The following is a 19,070-nucleotide window of genomic DNA, read 5'->3' on the forward strand; positions in this document are numbered from 1 at the left end:
GCTGTGAATGGGCCGTTACTCGGGAGTGATTTCATTTACTCAAGTCCTTGCATTGCTTTACTTTTTTTTTTTCCAGAATGCCAAGTTCTCAGTGTGTGTCCAGCATGGAGCAGGATGATGATGGCTAAGGACAATGCGGTGGTGAACAGCAAGTCGTGGTGGGAGAAAATACGAAAAAAAAGAAAGAAATGACGTCAACACTTAGAGTCTTCGACGCGAAAGGATTTCATATCGTCAGTGAAAAAAAAAAAAAAAGGAAGAGTTTCGAGAAATTTCTCGGTATACATCGGACAAGCGAGCGCTGGCTGTCTTCTTCGGTGTTCGTCCCTGAAATCCCGAGTGAAAAGAATGCCACTAACGCAAGATTGCAAACGAAGACATCATGAAAGAAAGGTGCAAGGGTTGCCGGAATGAGCTTTTCGGTGCCGTTGTGGTTGAAGGAAGTCATTTGTTGGATCGTCCTTGCGCTGCCCACCCCGACGGAAAAGCAGTAATGTTGTGTGTTGAGTGACAAGTGCGCAGCGTTGTTGCATTCGCCATATTTGATGTTGCCGTGCGCGGTTGTGGCGCGTCGTCTCTGCCGGCGAGTGCCAGGAAGGGAACAAGTTTTCCACGGTCTCTACCTCACGATTGAAAAAAAAATGAAGCGAATCAAAGAAAAAGTAAAGAAAAGCAGAAAAAAAAAATGTAAGGCAGGAGTGAAATCGGGGGGGTGTTTATTTTGTTTTTCCTTCTCTCTCTTTGCTCTTTGTTTTTTTCTTGCGAACAAATGCCAAATTGAACATAGGTTTGGATTTAACGGGTTTCGGAGTACCTCATTCCTGTCTCTTATTGTATGTAAAGCTGCGTGTGTGACGCTCATGATTGTCTTCTCATATTTTTTCCAGTAGTATGCTTTCTTCGGGTGCATTTTTTTTTCTTTTGTTGTTTTTGTGGAAGTGCACTTTCTTTTCTGTTTTCGTCCCAACAGTCCCGGTGCTTTTATCATTATTGTTATATTTTTCCGACGATACTAGGCTTGGTTTACAGTCATTGCAAGTTTAGTTGGTGCCGCAGGCAATCACCCTTCGGTTATAGTTATCAAGCAGGCCATCCCCGTCATTGCAATCTTGCTAGGTCATCTTTCGTCGTCGCCATGCATTTTTTTTTTTTTTTTTGTAAGTGCGCGTAGACGTTTGTACCACCTTTGAGTGCTGCATTATTTTCCCGGTGCTGTTTTCTCTTGAAAGAGTTTTTATGAGTTGTTGTTGTGGCTAATGAGTAGCGTTGATATAATTATGTCGAAGAAGCCTTCTTGTCTTGTTGACCAATCCTGTCATTACAAGAGATATCATCTTTGTTCGCTTTCTCTTTCTTTATTTTCGTTGTCGATTGTCAGGCCTGTCGCAGTTGCTTTTAGTGCACTAGAAATACCTGTTCTGTCCCATTCACGTTTTGTGCCACGATCGTGTCTCAATTAACTTTTCAGGTATAACTTGTAACCTTCTTTTTCTCGACTTTGTAAATTGGCGCGCCATTAGCACGATGCAGGTTACAAAGAAGCACGCGTCTGTCGCTTGTCAGTATGTCCTTGCGCCTTTGTTACAATCATGCACGCAGTGCGCACTGCAGCAAGAAGCTCTGGAATTGGAGGGTACTCGCAGAGAGAGACCATTCTTATTTTATTTTTATTACATACATTTACACCTAGACTTTCGTGCAAATCCACGAGAGACTGATGTCATGAACAGCAACGGAATAGTGCGGGTTTCATTCTTTTTGTTTGTTCGTTCCTTTAGTTAACGTCGTCTTGGATCGCTAAAATTGCCATGATTGCTCAGGTCTCTTCAAACAAAAAAGGGGGGGTGGGGAACGGGTCAGTTTTGCCAAACGATGAAAAGGCACTCATGCGAAGGGAACGAACAGGCCTTTTAAAGTGTATGTTTAGTTGAGCATTCTTGTCTAATGCTCAGTAGTCGACCGACTGGCGGCCATCGAAAAACAAACAACTTAGACGAGGTCCTTCTTTTTAACTTTTTTTTTTTTTACGAAAAAGTGGCTGGAAGAAGAACAGCAACTGGACGCTGAAGCTTCACCACCGTGCATCTTGTTCCTCTTTGAGCAGTCCTGCCCCCCCCCCCCCCCCCCTTTATTTCCTTATTCAAACATTTGTGCCAGTCTGCTATCGTCTTTTTTTTTTCGCTCACATTTAGTGCTTCCTTTCTTTTTGCGCAGTGTTCCGCCTCCACAATTTTTTTTCTAGATCATTTTTTTTCATAAGTCCTACCTCAATTATATTTACATGCTCAACTCGAGAATCCGTTTATTTTCCCTTCCTTGTGACGTGGCGCACTCTATGATGCCGCGCAACGCGAAGCCGTCGTCATCGTGCGGCGCATTGCCAGTCGGGGATTTCTTCCCTGCATCCTGACGTCGCCGTATCAAGCTCACGGCTCTTGTGTGTCTGTGTGTGTTTATTTTTTTATTGTTGTTTTTTTTTCTCTCTTATTTTGGTGCCTAGACTGATGGTGCTGGCATAGACAGGAGTGACGCGATGTGGTGTAGTGTCGCGCGGCGAGGTTCTGTTCGCCTTTCGACGATGCCACATCGCTTCATGGAACAGTGGTGTGCCGTTGGCAACGAAAAAGAAGACTGTTTCCGAGTGGACTTATCCCTCTTTTTTTTTTTTATGTTGCTCTCATCCACCCTGACGCAAGACTTGTGATGCGTGGTGTCAGTGCGTGGCTTTTCGTTTGAGCGCGTCTCTCGCTCCCATCACCCTCCCCCCTTTTCGCTCCCCCTGAGGGGCAATGCGGTAGATGAGGATCGACCCGCGACGCAGAGACAGAAAAAAACAACAAAAAAACGAGGAACCGGAGAAAGGATGCTACCCAACGTCGTCCTCGCATTTGGCGGGGGCACATGTGCGTCTACTGCAATAGGAACTGCTACGATCCGTGTGCGGTGGGCGAGACCGCCGTGCACAACGGACGAAGTGAAAGTTGAAACGGGCCGCGCTGACCAAGTCCCGAGGACGTTGTCGTCGTCGTGGTGATGCCGGTCTGCGATGCTTTATCACAATCATCGAAACGTGCTGAGTAGTGCATGCGTTTTTGTTGGTGCTATGGGGTAAATGACAGTAAAATGATAGTACGTCGCGGGGGGCAGAGGCTTTGAAGCCTTGTGCATTGTTTTGCTCTCGCTACCTATGCCTGCCGTTATAATACACTTGTGTTCTCTTCTACCGAGCTTTACTGTGAACCCCACGTGTAGGTTTTGTCAAGTTGTTTTCCCACATTCACAGTGGTGCACGAAATTTTCATCCTACCACCTCTCTGTTTTTTTAATTGCTTGTATTTGCCTGCCACGAATCTTATTTATACACCTCACAAAGCCCCCCCCCCCCCCCCCCTACTCCCTTTACTTCTGCTCACATGATTTATAGTGCGCCTAAGCAGACGCCCTACCTTTATCTTAGAGACAAATGTTGACTTCAGGCTCAGATTTACGCAATGTACCCATTCGCTTATGTTTGGTGGTCAGCTGACTTGTGGTTTCATTTCATCATCTTCCTTAACTTCTGCAGCGTCAACTGCAGTTGCGAAAGTTTTCCTATCTCGACGCGTCCTTTGTTCTACGAGCCAGGCAGCATCACTATCAGAATACTGCCAGCTGCTTTTCGCCAACAGACGAGGGAAGCTTCAAGACAGACGAGCTAGGCAGGCTGTTGCCTGCAACTGCAGTGCTCCTTCGTTTGATTCTTCAACAATGTTGCTTGAGCTAACAATGGGCCTATTAACTGGTGCTTGCTCATTCAGTGTGCATCATAGGGGACACTCGGGAACTATGACATGTACGCAGAGAATATGGCAGGGCTTTCTAACAAAATCGGCAAGCATATGCCCTTGAGAAGTCAAGATGACCGTGGTGTCGGTAAGCAGGGCTGGCCTGCTGTGTGCCCAAGATCACTGCGTCCAGTTGTGTGCCGCCCTGATCACTGCTGCTTACTGCCTCATGGAACCAAGTATTTGAGTTGCCACTGGTGTGCCATTCGGGAACAAAATAAAAAGGACATATAAGGGCACCGATGTTAGTGTGCTGTAGTGGTGTACGTTTTACTAGCATTAAATATTCAGTAGCATGCTTGGTGGCAAGCAGAGTTGCGGATATGAGATTTTCATCTGTGGCCTGCACACAACAAGGAGCTCCCGTTCGGATGACTGTTGCTCTGCGTGCATGCTCACCATATTGCCTATTCCGCTGGCGTGCCTCGTAACAAAGAAACTTGCCATTGAGCACTTAAGCAATATCGTTGAAGATTCATCGCATTAGCCGAGCATCGTTTTCATAGTCGTCCATTTCTCCCTACCACCACGACACAGTGTTGCCCTAAATATCGGTTTTGCTGGCATCTGCTTGCTGTTTTTCTCGGTTGTCTTTCCGTTCCATTGTCAGTCTTTTCTCTCCTCCCCTGCTTCGCCCGCTTTTACCGTTTTGTGCATTCGTGTGTCTAACACCCCCCCCCCCCTGCTGTTTCAACTCAGACTACGGTGGTTTTCTGGCTGTGCTCTTTTCCTGCCTGCGTCGACGCGCACGGGGTGGGATCAGTGCACGACACTGCGGTCAGGACCGCATCCTTTCAGCCCGAGTCAGGGAAAATGTAAAGCGCCGGTCACTGGCCGCACGTCAGACATCCACCACCTCTCTTCCGGCCGTTTTTCCGCAACGATGCATGATCGGCGGTGCGTGGTTTCGCGCTTCTGTGATGAGTCTCTTGTTTCCGTCACGAAAGTTCCTATATCTTTGCTGTTGCTCTAGCTGGGCCGCAAGCACTTCTCACATCCCCACTTCCTCCCTTCTGTTTTCCTGTGCTTTGCTCTTCTTAAAGGTTTCTTCACTCACGCGGCTGCTCCTGATAGACTTGAAGGTCTAACCGCAGTTTCGAGGAAGTTCTTGTTCTGATTCGCTTTCACTAGGCACACCTGCGTTGTAGTGAACAGTTTCATTGGTTGGGCTGCTTGGTTGTTGGCAAGTGTGGTACAGTGACGTTTCTTGCCACACATTTTTGCCAAGCTTTCCCTTCTTTTACAGCGGTATTATGAGGAGCCTTCAGCGTGGAGAATGCCAGACTTCAAAATGAACTTGTAAGCTAGCGCGTTTTCCCAGACCTGCAGAAGAAGAATTGAGAGATTTGGGGGTTGTTTTCTTGTGGCAGTTAAATTGATTTGTGGCCGTGACAACTCTTTTTGATCCTGGCTTGTTTTTTTTTTAAATCTATTTGATCTTGTGTTGGCAAACATGATTTTATTTGTGACCATCTGTATAAAGAGCAACAATTTCGCATTCTGACATTTTGACGGGTATTAACACTTGGTTACAGCATCACCAGCAAGCAAAGCTGCTTCTCTGCACATATCAGCACTGAGGCATTGCTCAATTTAGGTTGGTGCTGACGTGAGCATTTGTTTTTGTTTTTTATGTTTGGGAACTTCATGAAGCTGTCATAGAATGCGTAACTCATCTTTTTCACATCTGTTACTAAAAAGAGTTCTTTCTGCACAAAAACTGCACAGGAACCCTGCAATGCAACAATCAGGTCTCCGGTTTTACCATTGCACTTTAAGAAGTTGACAAATTTGCAAAAGGGTTCCAAGACATTTGTTTTTTTCCTCGCTGTGAAATCTCAGCTTGGTCATAGTGGGAAATTTACCAGTCACAGCATTGGAAGAATTGCCGCTTCGTTGCTCTGGCATTCCCGCGCTTAAAAGCTCTCCCTTTTGTTGACAATCTAAACTTCCTTTTGGCCTCTTCTCTGTTAAGCGAAATTGAGCATGCTGAATAATGTAGCACCCGTAACATCACAATTGCATTTCTCAGGCTTTTGTCTACTGCATTTGCTTCTCTCTCGGCCAGTCGCTTTGCCTTTTTACATGCCGGAAGCTTAAAAAAGTAAAATGTCATTGTGTGAGAAGGAGTGAAAAGTGAAGGGAATGAAAGGGAAACAGGCAGTTGAGGAGGACATGAGAGAGAGAGAGAGAGGTGGTGGTGGAGTGATGAAGGAGGCAGGAGTGGCAGGCCTTGATTTGAAGCCATCGCTCGTGTTTGCGTCCATACAGCGTCGTGCTTTTTGCCTGGCGTCTTTTCGCTCTCATTATGTGTGCACGGCCATTTCTCATGTCCAGTGCTTGCAGCAGCGGCTCAAACATAGGTGCCTGTGTGCATGATCTTTGTGCGAAGTATAAGTGGAAGGGGCTCGGGTGTCGAATGAACGAAGGTGGGGGACGACGCCCACGTGGAGTTAGGGTAGGTGGCGCCAACCTGTCTTCACCCGTGATAACCTCACGGAAATTTATGATGTGGGGCGAGGTTTCGGGACGACATCCCACCTCTTCTTGATATCCATGCTCGTTCAAATCGTGTCTAATGTTTGCCACGTCCGTTATTCTATCCAGCTCCTCCCCACTTTTTGAAGACTTGCAGCTATTCTCACACGTCCCTCTCCTTGCCAGATCGACGACGGTGTGTTGTCAACGAGTTGTATCATAGTTGCTGTTCTTTGTCATGTCGTGCATGTGTCTTCGGGCCAGTTTTCCACGATATTCAGAGTGGCTGTTTTCATCCCGGTTTTAAATGTTCTTGCTCCCTTAGAATCTTTCCCCCGCTTGGTCTTTCGCCTCGCACCAATGGCTCCTTCTGTAAACAGACATGCCATGTGCAATTTTCTTCAGAATTGTTTTTCTGCCGAAGCGTTCCTTTTTCCTATTTTTATCACCTGCATAGGCTCGCTTTATTTCATGTTCTTGGCATGCATTGCAGATGATCCTTGCATCTGCAGCAACCACGTTACACGTCAACCTGTATCTGTCGTGCGCCATGCTAGACAAACGCAACTGGAAGCGGAACAGACTTGACAGTCTTCTTTCCGGTGAAAAATTAAAGCATAACCATCGTCGCCACGCTTTCACCGCAGCATACACGACGAGGGCGTCGATAAAAATCGAGCGCCCCTCCAGGCTATCTTTAGGTGGTCACACACGTGCCAAAGGCAACAGCAGTACCTGACGGAATGAGAGTTGGACCGGCACCAGCGACATAGGAACGTTGGCCGGTCGGTCGTTGGTTTTTCGAGATCAGGTCAAAGAGATGTCGCTGCAGGTTAAATAAAAAAAACGAAGCAGCATGCGAAGAGGCAATGGTGTAAGAAATAATACCGGTGTCTGTTGTAGATTGGTTGAAGAAGCAAAGAAAGAGAGAAATGATAGCAAGGCAACCCTGCATTTCCAAAGAAAGCCATCTCAACGTGAGGATTGCTTGGGTCTGTTCGTGAGCGTTATTAAAGGTGTTTATTCAGTTTGGCGTGATTATTGCTGTAGCTGCGTCAGTTTTTTTTTTTTGTGTGAAAGATGTGAATATTACTTGTGGGACTTCCGTTTTGTTTGGCTTAGGTGGTTTCCAAGGTTAATTCAAAGGCAAAGCCCTGATTTGTGGAAGCTTTAGAGAAAGCAACAACCTCAGTTTAAGGCCCAATTTTTTTTTGCACAGCTGTCAAGCACTCCGTCACGTCACCTGGTTCCTACAAGAAAGCGTTCTCCCTGCTATCTTTCAGGTAATATCATGCGGATACTCTTAAATATCATCGGCCTATTTGTGAACAAAGAGTAGTAATATAACGCTGTGTCAAGAACGACGATTTTTGGAACACGACCTCCTGTACTTCTGACCTGCCCAGATAGCGGAGTTCCCGAGGGAACGCGTGCCCCCGTTCTCGTTCAACCACTCACTGTTGGTGTCACTACCTGCTACTTTATGGCTGTTTGGACAGCGCTGCAGTAAGAACACCTGCATTCTGTGATGAACTGTTGGCATATATGTGACTATTTTTTCAATTAGACGGCTGGTCAAGTAACCTATTCAGTGGGGACAGGTATTTATTCCACACTGGCTGACAAACGTGGGAACCTGTAGACTTATGTAGTGTAGAACAGCCTATGTGGTGTCGCGTCCGATTAATTGCAGATAATTTTTGATTGACTACTAGTATATTTGTTTCCAAATTATTTAGCATTTGTGCAATATGAGTGCTCTGTTGGTCACATTATCCCTGCAAACGCTGAAACTAACGTCAGCGATCAGGTGCTGACTAGCACCTCGCTTCTCGTAGGTTACGGCCCTAGCGGTACAAGGTACGAACGAGATGTGGGCGCTGGAGAGGGGATATCTGGGCTGGTCAGGAGTACAGTAGGTCGTGGTTTGAAACATGTTACGAACCCCATGAAGAAGACGTGACAGTGCATGTGATGGCTGCATAAGTCCAGCCGGAGTTCTTGCAAGTTCTCTTCTCACCTTCTTAAGTCTTTTTGTACATCTGTAGAAGGGCGATCTCGCATGTTTTGTCAAACACACCTTTGGGAAATGAATGAAAAAGGCAAATATGTATAAATATATACGCATCTCAAAGTTTCGGACCATAACGTACGTGTTGCTCACCTCGGCACTGCCTCTGCCAGGACAACATCTATTCACACACTCTTGTAGCTGTCGAACATCTTTTTTCTGTTGTTGTAGCCTTCATCGTTCTTTTGAGTAAGGGCTGGTGTTGCCTTTGGAGCATGACCAATGTGTGAGGTACGAAAAAGCGTTCAGGGTGCCGCTGCGCACCAGTGGTGAGTCGAAGCATTGTCCGATGCCAAGGAAGCGTTGCACTTTTTGCCCCCCTTGGATAGCTCGTGCAACGGAAGCAGTGCTAGCAATGCTTTTCGAACAGCTCGTCATGTTACACACCACAAAGCTATATCTCAGGTATTGCCCACAGTCAAGCAGCTATCTTCTAAGTGCCGCTTTGCAAGTAATGAAGTTTAAGCCAAGATCACGACACATGGAGATGGCATCTTTCTTGACTGAACCAGTCACGTAGACGTCCTGTGTTTCTGAAAACTTTCAACATGACAGCACTTTTCTTTCATCAAGGGCACCATTGGCAAATCACACATGGCATCTTGAGAGATATTTCGTCTTTTTCTATTTTATATATACTCTTTTTCTTGCCCATAAAATTCAAAATGACATCGCCTGTGGCTCTATCACCTCGTTTCAACTTCTGTGAGGTACTGTTGAAACTCGCTTGGTAAAAAGTATATATATCCTCTTTAAATCCAATATTAATTGGACATTGATGCCAGCAAATAGTTTCATCAGTATGTCTAGGTGAAATGCATCACGGCATTTCGAAAAAAGAAAAGAAAGGCATCCCAAACATCGGTAGGACTACATGACGAGCTGGCCGAGAAAATGGGCGTTGCTGGCTGAAGATGGGTTGTTTGATTATTCTTTTCCCCTTCGTTCTCAAAGTCGTTTATATATCCTTTTGAATGTGTAGAAAAGTTTACATTGACCTCGATAGTTGTTTTTTTTTTTCAGTTCATTGTTTGAGGAGTTTTTTTTGTTTTTCTCAATGTTTATCCATCCTATCCCGGTGTATGGTTTAGTCGAATGTTGTCACCTGACCTCCCTTAACTCCCCAAGCCCCACCTACCGTGTTATATCTTTCATTTTACCTGGTGAGCGTGTTTTTTTTCTGCTTATAAATATAAAATATATATATATTATACATACAGAAAAAAAATCACATGCGCGTGAATACAGTCTATATATAAATATATACACAATATATATGTATACATAATTCCTCGGTGCCTCGGAATTGCACATTGTCTACCTCCCAGTAAAACAGGTTCATGTGTGTCAGGTTTCAAGCATTAAAAAGAAGAAAAAAAAGCTGTGAAAGTGTTATACAGAAGTGGTCTCAAGTTAAATGGCAAAAGAGTCAGTCAGGTCTAGATGGTGTACAAGAGTTAAAAAAAAAAAGCTAAGCATCGGGAAGTGGGGCTTTATTGAAACGCCCTCTCTAAATCCACGTGTGTGAAAGTGTGAAAGAAAAAGATGACAAGATTTTTCGATTGCTGTGTTAGACTTTAAAAAAAAATCATGACAGTTTGTGCCTTAGGTTGGTGGGAAAGTTTGTTATTTGAGAGCATTTTTTGAATGGTCATTTGTTGTATAAAACAGGCAGGAAATTTGCGAGTGAAATCCTAGGACAGTTAGTATTTGTGCAAACGGTAAAGCGAATAAGTACGAGATACGTAGAGCTTTGTTTTTTCGTGTACGCTTTTTGGCATTAAAGGTTAGAGGCTTCCCGACTGGCATCAGGGCTGCCATTGAAGCCCACTGCAGAGGTGTCTTGGAGCATCTGGAAGTTCGTTAAGGAGGGTCGTTAAGGGGCAGTGCTTTGCAGGGAGGCTACAGGGGCTACTCTTCATTTTGAGTGTTGTTGCTCGTTTGGCAGATGACTCCCTTTTCCCGTCATAGGCAGCATCGTTCGGTCACTTCATACCATTTCGTACATTGCGCCAAGCATGAAAATGTCGACTACAAGAGTTTTTCGACACCGTAAGCACTCTTATATAGCAAAGATACAGAGCAGCCTTCGTACAAATGTTTGGAGTATAAGTGGAAGAATTAGGTCACTAGGGATGCGATGCAGGCTTGTTCGTAGCACATCTTCAGTAGGAAAAAAATGAAGGCTTATACAGAAAGACAGATCGCTATTTTAGCACTCTGTCTATATGCGCCTTCATTTTTTGTTCTGCCTCTTACGTGCACTGCGGGGAAACCTACAGAAGAATTCGATTTAGCTACTCACCTTGATAACGTTGCTGCAGGCCAGTGTTTTGTTTGTGATGACGTGGCTGCAACATGTGCAGATTTTAATAATCACATGAAAGTGTTTGCAAAATATGAAGAACGGAATGTACATCTGCCAGCAGTGATCGTGTCGTACTAGGTAAGAAGGCACATTGTAGGACCTGTACCTATTCTTGCTTTTTGCCCGAGTCTCTGCCAAATTCTACAAAGTCAGCGCAGGAGTGATCGGAACTGCTTGCTACGATCACTACGGGACTCAAGAAATTCTCATTTGACGCGAACCGACATCTAAGGCGTGCTCGCGACTACATCTGTCATCGTACCCCGTATCGGATTTTCCCATGTGTGAACAAAGGCGGACGCTGTCAGTGCTGTGCTCACTGATGCACCGAGTGATAAATTCCTGCCGCACATTGCATTCTACGAAACGCTGCCCTGCTTAGCACTGCTCCAACTCCAAGCACTTGAAGTAGGACAAGTCAAAAGGGTAATAGTGACCGTTACAAATTGAGCGTAGCAAACGGTACTAATCGTACCTAAAGTCGAAGCGTGCAAGAAATGAGATAAAAAACCATTTGGTGGCTTTGTCTTGCAAACGGATGAAATCAGCGGTGTGAGGACAGGAGAAAAAAAAATGTGTGAAATAAAAAAGATGAAAAACTCTATTTTTGTTGAGACTAGAATTACGCTTAAGTACGAATATATACATATTTTGTTAGAGGAAGCTTTTTCATATTAAAAGTGGGTCTCACTGTATAGCTTGCATGTCTGCGCATGTTATACGACTCAACATTCTGTACACAACTGCTGTCGCGAAAAAGTGTTGAAACTTTGTACTTGTCAGTTCTCTACCACTTTTCCTCAACCTGTGTATTTCTTTTTTTTTATTTACATGCCCTGATAATGTTAAGGGTGCATTTTCCCTGGTATGTTTTTGCTTTGTCTCAGGAAGTAATAAACGACTGTTTCATTTACTTGTGCGACATTACGGGCAAAATTTTTTACATTATGAAAAATGGCGTTTCGGTGGTACCAGAAGTTCCCTGTGCCTGCCAGTTTGTGAAAGGCCCCTCCTTAAAGTGACGTGTTGGATAGACATTTTAAAAGAAATTTAGTCAAATAAATCTTTTCAGAAGGTTATAGACACTTGAAATTGTACCAAAAGAAGACTCCCTTTTTTTTCAATTGTACCGTTTTCACTTGAATACCCTGAATACCGTGCTTGATGTGGCTACTTTCAACACCGCTGAAACCATCAAATGCTTATAACCACTAAATTGTCTCCAGTTTGACAAGTTTGGGCAGATGTGAGTTTGAGTATGCCAGGGCATATTTAAAGTTAAAGTTGTCCATAATAGAACATTAGTTTTCAGCATATCGTTTTTGCAGTAAGTCATACGAGGCTGAATGTTCATGTATACTAAACCACCACTATTTCCAGCATCTTCATGGTTAATTACATTAGGCACAGTGTATTACTGATTGATTATTGGAATTAAAATATAGTTCCTCTTTCCCCATGTCACCATAGTCGGTTTCCTCATTTCATGCCATTGAGGTGTTGAAGCGAGAGATCACATGATTTGTTCATTTTCAAAGTGCGGGCTCACTAGTGAATAAAGTCCAGGAAACCTGGATACTTCTTTTGTTATTTGTTTTTTTGCGCGAAAAGGGGCCCCCTCAGTGATTAAAAATGTCCGTGAACTCGCAGACAGCTCTCGCATAACAGCAAACGTGCAAACCTTCTGGAATGATTTTAGTGCAATAACGCAGTGAGAAGCGTCTGTCCACACGTGACTTTATGTAGGGGTTTTCGATGCAGTGTTTTTTTTTTTTTTTCCTTCTTTTTATGAGGCATGTCAAGTTCTTACGGTAGCGCTTGTGCATCAAATGCGCGTTTCGAAAGCCGCACAAGTATGGAATTTGTGGAATTCTCACAATAAGCCTGTTGGCCCTTGGCGTTTGTTTAATCGTACAATATATTACTGTGTGTCACTTGCTTGAAAAATCTGGAGCCACACAAATCTGTTCGGATTATACGGCATCGTAAAAATTGCCCAGCATATTGCCAGCAATGCGTTGTTGCCAGCAAATGGCATATTTGTAAACGTGCTGATACAAATGATATGATGATGTTCTTTCACTACTTTTTTTTTCCTTCGCATTCACGGGTATGTTTTTTCGGTGGTGTATCGGAACCTGCGTCCGTGAATGCCGTCTATTGGCGAAGCCTTTTCCATGGCCCGCGATTTTGGTACGTGAATTTAAGGCCAATTGATACGTAATTAGCAGAAAAAAAAACCTCAAAAATTTGGTCTAATATGTACGTATGGAGTTAGCAAAGGCATTTGGCAGTGAAAACTCCTCTTTGCGTGCATAATTCTGCATATTTCCACATGACGTAAGTCATGCACATTGTCACGGGCCCGACGGCATTTCGGCGTTTGGTGGTTCCCTACCGTAACGGTCACTCACATGACTTTCAGGGATTAAAAACTGTCACTCAGGATTACAACGTTCGTGTGAAATGAAATCGGAAAAAAATGTGTCACAGATACCTGGATCAAGCTATACCTTCATCTTCCTGAACAATACTTTCCCGTACACTTGTGTTTTTGAAAGAAATTAATATGTGTGTCTGCTTGTGTGTTTGTGTATTGTAAACTTTATGGATTTGAGAGGCCTTTCTTGGGGTGTGCTGTTTTTATCAGACGTTTGCTTATTGTGTCTGTGTGTGTTTCAGTTGTTCGTGTGCTCTGATTTGCTGTTGACATGGGTTTCGTCCACCGGCTTCAACTCTTGGGAGTTGATAGTAACGAAACAAAGCGTTGCTGTTCTCTCTGACATTGGATGCGAGCGCTACACATTCTATATGCTTGGACACGTGTGTAGTCTGCATTGTACTTTTGTTGTTCTTTCTTCGGTTGCACCGCAGCATCGAAGCCATTCCGCGTGAATTCAGCTAGCGTGTAAACTGTACGCTTATCTTTGCTGAAACAACAGGAAGTTTACCTTAGCTCATGATGGAGCTCCTATCACACTTTTTTTTTTTTTGGCTTGCCTGCTAGATTCAACAAGGAACTGCAGCTGTTTGTATTGAATAGTAAATTTGTTGACACTGACAACGTTGATAGCTCAACAAAATTTACTGTGAAAAATGAATCCCCATCGAACAGTTTATTTCTACTTGAACCCCACTACCTCACGTTTTTATTTACTATTTTTTTTTTATTTTTGTGTTTGACTCATTGTATCGGTCCACCATGAAATCGCAGTTTTTCATTGGCCATAGTGGGAGCGCAAAAGCTGGTATGTATTTGTGCCCCGACTCGTTTACGGAGACATCAGTATGTGTATTAGCGAGAGTTTTTAGAAACTGTCATTACTCAAGACATTCACCTGGGTTTCACAAATATGACGAGCCGCTGTGATACCAGGTGATACTAGCTGGCTTGGTTATTCAAAAAAAAAAAACTACGGGTTTCATATTTGGTTTCCACGTGAAGCACTTGCTTTTCAGAGTGTAAGGTCAAACCAACAACAACATTGCTAACATGCAAGTATCTCAAGAGGCTCGCTCTTTTTTTGGTAAACTGATCACTTTAGGTAAACCAGTCGCGTTGACTAACAAATTTTTCTTAACACATTTTGCCTTTCTTGCACTCTGACACGTGAAAAATGTAGCAGCTGTGAAAAAAAATCTAGATGCTTTAAGTGTATGTGCAAAGCCCTGGGCAGTAGCTTGAGATCATACAGAGTTTTTGCGGATGTTCGTTTGGAACCCACATTGTACAATACACAGGCACAATCATGTATAATTGTTCGAATGCGCCCATTAACTCCCTTTTCAACTGGTTCATTCCTATTCGTTACGGGTCTCTGGGTCAGGCCTAATCATTAGATTTGGGCCCTGAGTAATCCCAAACGGTGTTACTGTGAACACATTTATTTTTTTTTTGCCCTGTGTTGCTTGCTGGAAGCAGAATTGCTAACGGCGCATGAAATGTCACGTTGTGCTGTCTGCTGATGAAACAGTGCATTGGTCAAGTTTTTCTTCTCGTTTAAGCTTTGACGAATGGTCGTCGTCCTGTCTGTTTGTAGTTGTAATCTGTCCACCTTGATTTCGTTGCCAGCTGCAACAGCAGCTGGGGTGTTCTAATCACCGCAGCTACAAAGCTTTCCTGTGTTAAAAGAGTGGCCGTTGTGGAAGTGACCCAGATAACGAAGATTTGGGGAATATCACGCCATCTACTGTAGACAGGCGAGGCAAGTGGGCATCGTTAATTGTTGAAGCCAAGGCAGTAGCTCGTTTAGCCATGTTGCTAAATGAAGCAGCATGTATTTCTGCCTACGGGCTCTTCCACAAAGGCCATTGATTTCAAGAGGGAAATTTCGTAGCTGCTGTGGTCAAGAAAATCCTGTAAAGGCAGCTGAATCGAAGGTACGTGCAGCGAAAAAAAAAAGATGTGTTGGCTCTCCTTCACTCTTTTACATGCTTGAGTCGTCTCGGTGACTTCAGTATTTACAGTTCCTATAAGAGTTTCTCCATGGCTAGCCCCGAACATTGCTCGTAGTTTTATTCTTAGAATCGACACAGCGGCGTTAATTGATGTACTACACAGTGGCATAACGACAAGTACAAAAAACGCATCTCAGCCTTTCTCTCTCTCTCTAACTCTCTCTCATTCTGTCGACTCCCATGAGAGTGGATGTGGGCTTTAGTAGCTACTGCTGCTTTTGCGATGTTATTTCTGGTGTGACGATGAAATCATTTTAAAAGAGCGAAGAAGGTACGGTACCACTATACCTGTATACTATGTAAACACGACAAGAGAATTGTTGCTTGCTTCTTGTGACGGATGTCCCTGCAATAACAGGCTGAAGCTGGACTTGACACAACGCTCAAAATTAATGGCATCTTTTTTGTTTTTAGTGTGAAGAGCCATTGAGAGAGGCGTTTTAGCTTTGGAACTGCAATGGCATCTTCTGTAGGATTGCTGGTATCTACTAGCTGACGACTCGAGTATCGAGGCAGACGTACTATCTCGCAGCAGTAAGGAAATATTTCGCTGCACGGATATTGTATTCAGTATCTTCACTAGTTCTCGCTCTTTGCAGACAGTGTGGCATTACCCGCTCTGGTGTCTAGTGCCTCTGAGAATGTGCTTCGGTGTTCATAGCTTCAATGCTATATCGATTATTCTTCTAGAAATGTCTAAACGCAATGGAGGAGCGCATTTGTGTTCCGCGAGTCAGAAAACCTAATTAATCTTCTCTGTGCCTGTCCAGGAGCGATCAGCAGTATGTGTTTTCATCCGCAAAGGTGTATCGTTCTCAAACTGCCTTCTTGCAAGAAGCCTCTCAGTGTGTGCTGGATGGTCAGGCTACATGTAGGCTGTGGCGTCATAGGTACCGGTGCTGTCGTCGCTAATGCCGCCACATTGGGTCTCCCCATTTACTAGAGTCGCTGCACGTCGCGCCTCTCGATGACGTACGCCAAAGAGGAAAATTACGAGCCTTAGCGTTTTGGGACAAACACGTTTAAAGTGCCGTCCAAGGATGACTGCAACAGACCTTTTAGTGATCCTGCCATAGCTACGCTATTGATGCCTACATCACGGCTGATTGCATGACGTCACAGCCAGAGCATTTTAGTCTTTTGCGAAAAAGGCTTATAGTCTTTTACGAAAAAGTAGCCCCTAAGGTTCTGACATTTTGTTTTGCTAGTAGCTGAACAAGTGTTCCATTTTTCTTATTTCTTTGTGTCTTCGTTTGGCAAATTCATTGGATGGCAGACTAAAGGTTCAGCCTCAGCCTGGCCTTGCGGTGCTATATGTGTTTAGTCTGCGTCGAAATCGATGCAGACGACGCGGAGTTGTCTTTTTAGCGCAGTGTGTTGGTTTGTACATGTGCTGCCATTTCAGCGGCGTGCGTTCTTACAGGCTGGCTGTCTTACGGTGCAAGGCCAGGAGTTTTTTGCATATAATGTGGCGTGCATGTGCGAGTGTGTGTAGACGTTTCAGTGCCAGCAAAACTTCGAAAAAAGAAAAGACAAAAAAAGATGGTGGTGTACACTGTGTAGTTTTTTCTGTAGCCTCCTTTTTTTTCTTCATTTTGTAATGCGTGTACTGGAAACTTAATAAAATTTTTAGTTTGGTAAGTAACTACACAATCTCTTCTGTGCCGTTACTTCATTCTTATGGGAAGGTCCTTGCCACAGACTGCCCAAGAGGAAGCTTAAGCTTGTACTGGTGGTGGTGGTAGTGGTTAGAATGAAGAAGAAAAAGGCACCTAATATCTGTCTGCCTTCAGGCGACACGGCGCGGTGCCTTATAGGGGTGGGGGGAAGGAGGGATAAAAAGAATAGAAGGAAAATAGACGGAGAAGAAGACAGGCAAGCAGCGGAAAAAAGAAGGAGATAGGAAGGAGCAAGTCTTGACGAAAGAGCCTCTTCTCGGTAGGTAGACCACTCCTGAGAGAGGGAGGTGTGGCGCTGCAGACAGTAATAAAGTGAACTGAAAGGGTGAGTGGCCACCTGGCTCTTGCACCACAGGTTCCTGTGGTATTGTAGATTCACCGCAGCTCGATCTCTCTCTCTTTCTCGAGCGGCCGTCGTAGATTTAACCTACTACTCTGATGAGCCTATCGGAAAGCGCAACCGTCAGTTGTCAAAACTCGTTTTCGGTCTTGGTGCGTGTGGCCATCGTAGGCGTCCGCATGATGGGACGGATGCTTTTCCCCTTAGCCACCTGCGAAGTGGGGGCGCGAATTCTGCCCCATACAATGTGAATGGTCAGCGCTTCGATGAAGCCCCCTCCCCTCCTATCTTTGAAGGGCAACGCTGAGTGCGCCTGTGGTGACCACCACCTGCGGACACCGCGTCTTGCAGTCCCTCGAGCCTGTGGCCCTTCGGGTTTTCTGAGCGGCCGCAACTGCTCTCACGTCCACCGGACCTGGTACAAACTCGGAAAACGCCTCGATCGTTCTGCGAGTCTGACCTTTAAGCTTAGCCAAAGTCGTACCATGCAGCGTCCCCAAACTGCGTCGGCAGAAGGCGCATACACAGAATCTTTTCGTGGTGGGTCAGCCGCTATGTATTGTTGGTACGTGCGTTTAAATTAAAGGGCCGTATACATACACTTGCAAAATAAAAATTGTCGAGGGAAGGGGCGGGAATGTAACACCTCTCCCTCGGCTACACCCTGCACCAATGTACAGTATGGTCCACTCTTAAAGGGAACACTCGAATGCACACCATCAATATTCCTGGCCCTCTAAAAGTAAGTGGATTAATAAACAATCTTTATGCAAGTCAATAGTCTGTCAAGACGAGGAGGAACTTTTAACCACCAGTGGCTTTATGCACATCTAAGCCGCTATGATTCCGTGAGATAGCGAAATCTAAACATGCTGCTCACGCAGGTGTTCCCATTAACAGTGGACCCATCCGTACATTAGCGCCGCCGAAAATTGTTCGCGCGTCTCACGGAGACGCGCGCATATGGAGACTTCCTATGATGATCATCGGCGTTATCCCTTGACTACGCTGCTGCCAGTGCTGCGCTTTGCTCTGACGTGCAATCGCCCCACGTGGTCGGGACATTAGATAAAGTCACCAATTAACATTGTCCTTCAGCAGTACTTTGAAACGACAGCTAATTAAGGACGTGGAAGTCGCAGTTTATTGCGTCACCGCGGTGTGAGGCCCAAAATCTGTCCTTAACAAACTTGATTTAACCACGTTGAACCGCGGCAGTTCTATTGCTTTAATCAACGCGTGTTCCGAGGTCAAGATGCTCGTACAAGGAAAGAGAGTTCAGTTGTGATTGCATGTCACGATGGTTCTCGCTGGCGGGTTCATGTGCATGCGCACAGCAAGTTTCCCTCGTAAATATATGTCAAAAATATGTGTGAAATACGAGTTACAGGCGCATTTACAAAAACAGGGGGGAGAAATTGAAAAGGACCGTGGTCACAGTCACCCAACAATTTGTTTTGAGTGAAAAAGTAGGTCTGTTGTGTCTGCATATCTGAAACATGGATTGTGGAAGAATACTTCCGTGCAAAATGAGCCGTAGAAGTCGTCGGCTACGAAATTGCCGGAATTGCGTGTATGACGTCATTCAGAGCGGATTCGTCGTCGTCTACCAAATTTTTAGCCGCTGCAAATCGCTCCGTTTCAAGTCAATGCCAAGCAGAACTGAGTTAAGTAGATTGATTACACGCGAAGCTGAACATTCTAGGTCACTAGCTGAGCGCGGAACAATATTCGCTATACATTTAGGCCATTATCATCATTATCATATTCGCCGAAATGCAGGCGCTCACATCAAGCGCTGCTTGTTACCCGACAGTCGTCGCATATTTTTTTTTTTTTTAATGTTGAGTTG

The 19,070-nt window shown here is 44.6% G+C and overlaps 1 protein-coding gene across 5 annotated transcripts in view; it reads left to right on the forward strand.

Moving 5' to 3' along the window:
* Positions 1 to 16,852, forward strand: part of LOC119164952 (homeobox-containing protein 1) — a 188,583-nt gene extending 171,731 nt beyond the window's left edge. For all 5 annotated transcript variants that reach the window (XM_075873396.1, XM_075873400.1, XM_075873399.1 and 2 more), the window contains one exon: positions 77 to 16,852. In XM_075873396.1, coding sequence (XP_075729511.1) covers positions 77 to 128 — 52 coding nt within the window. In that variant the 3' untranslated portion in view covers positions 129 to 16,852. The remainder of the gene's footprint in view (positions 1 to 76) is intronic.
* Positions 16,853 to 19,070: the final 2,218 nt, after the last annotated feature.

This window comes from Rhipicephalus microplus, chromosome 9, assembly GCF_043290135.1.
Source record: "Rhipicephalus microplus isolate Deutch F79 chromosome 9, USDA_Rmic, whole genome shotgun sequence".
Lineage (NCBI taxonomy): Eukaryota > Metazoa > Arthropoda > Arachnida > Ixodida > Ixodidae > Rhipicephalus > Rhipicephalus microplus.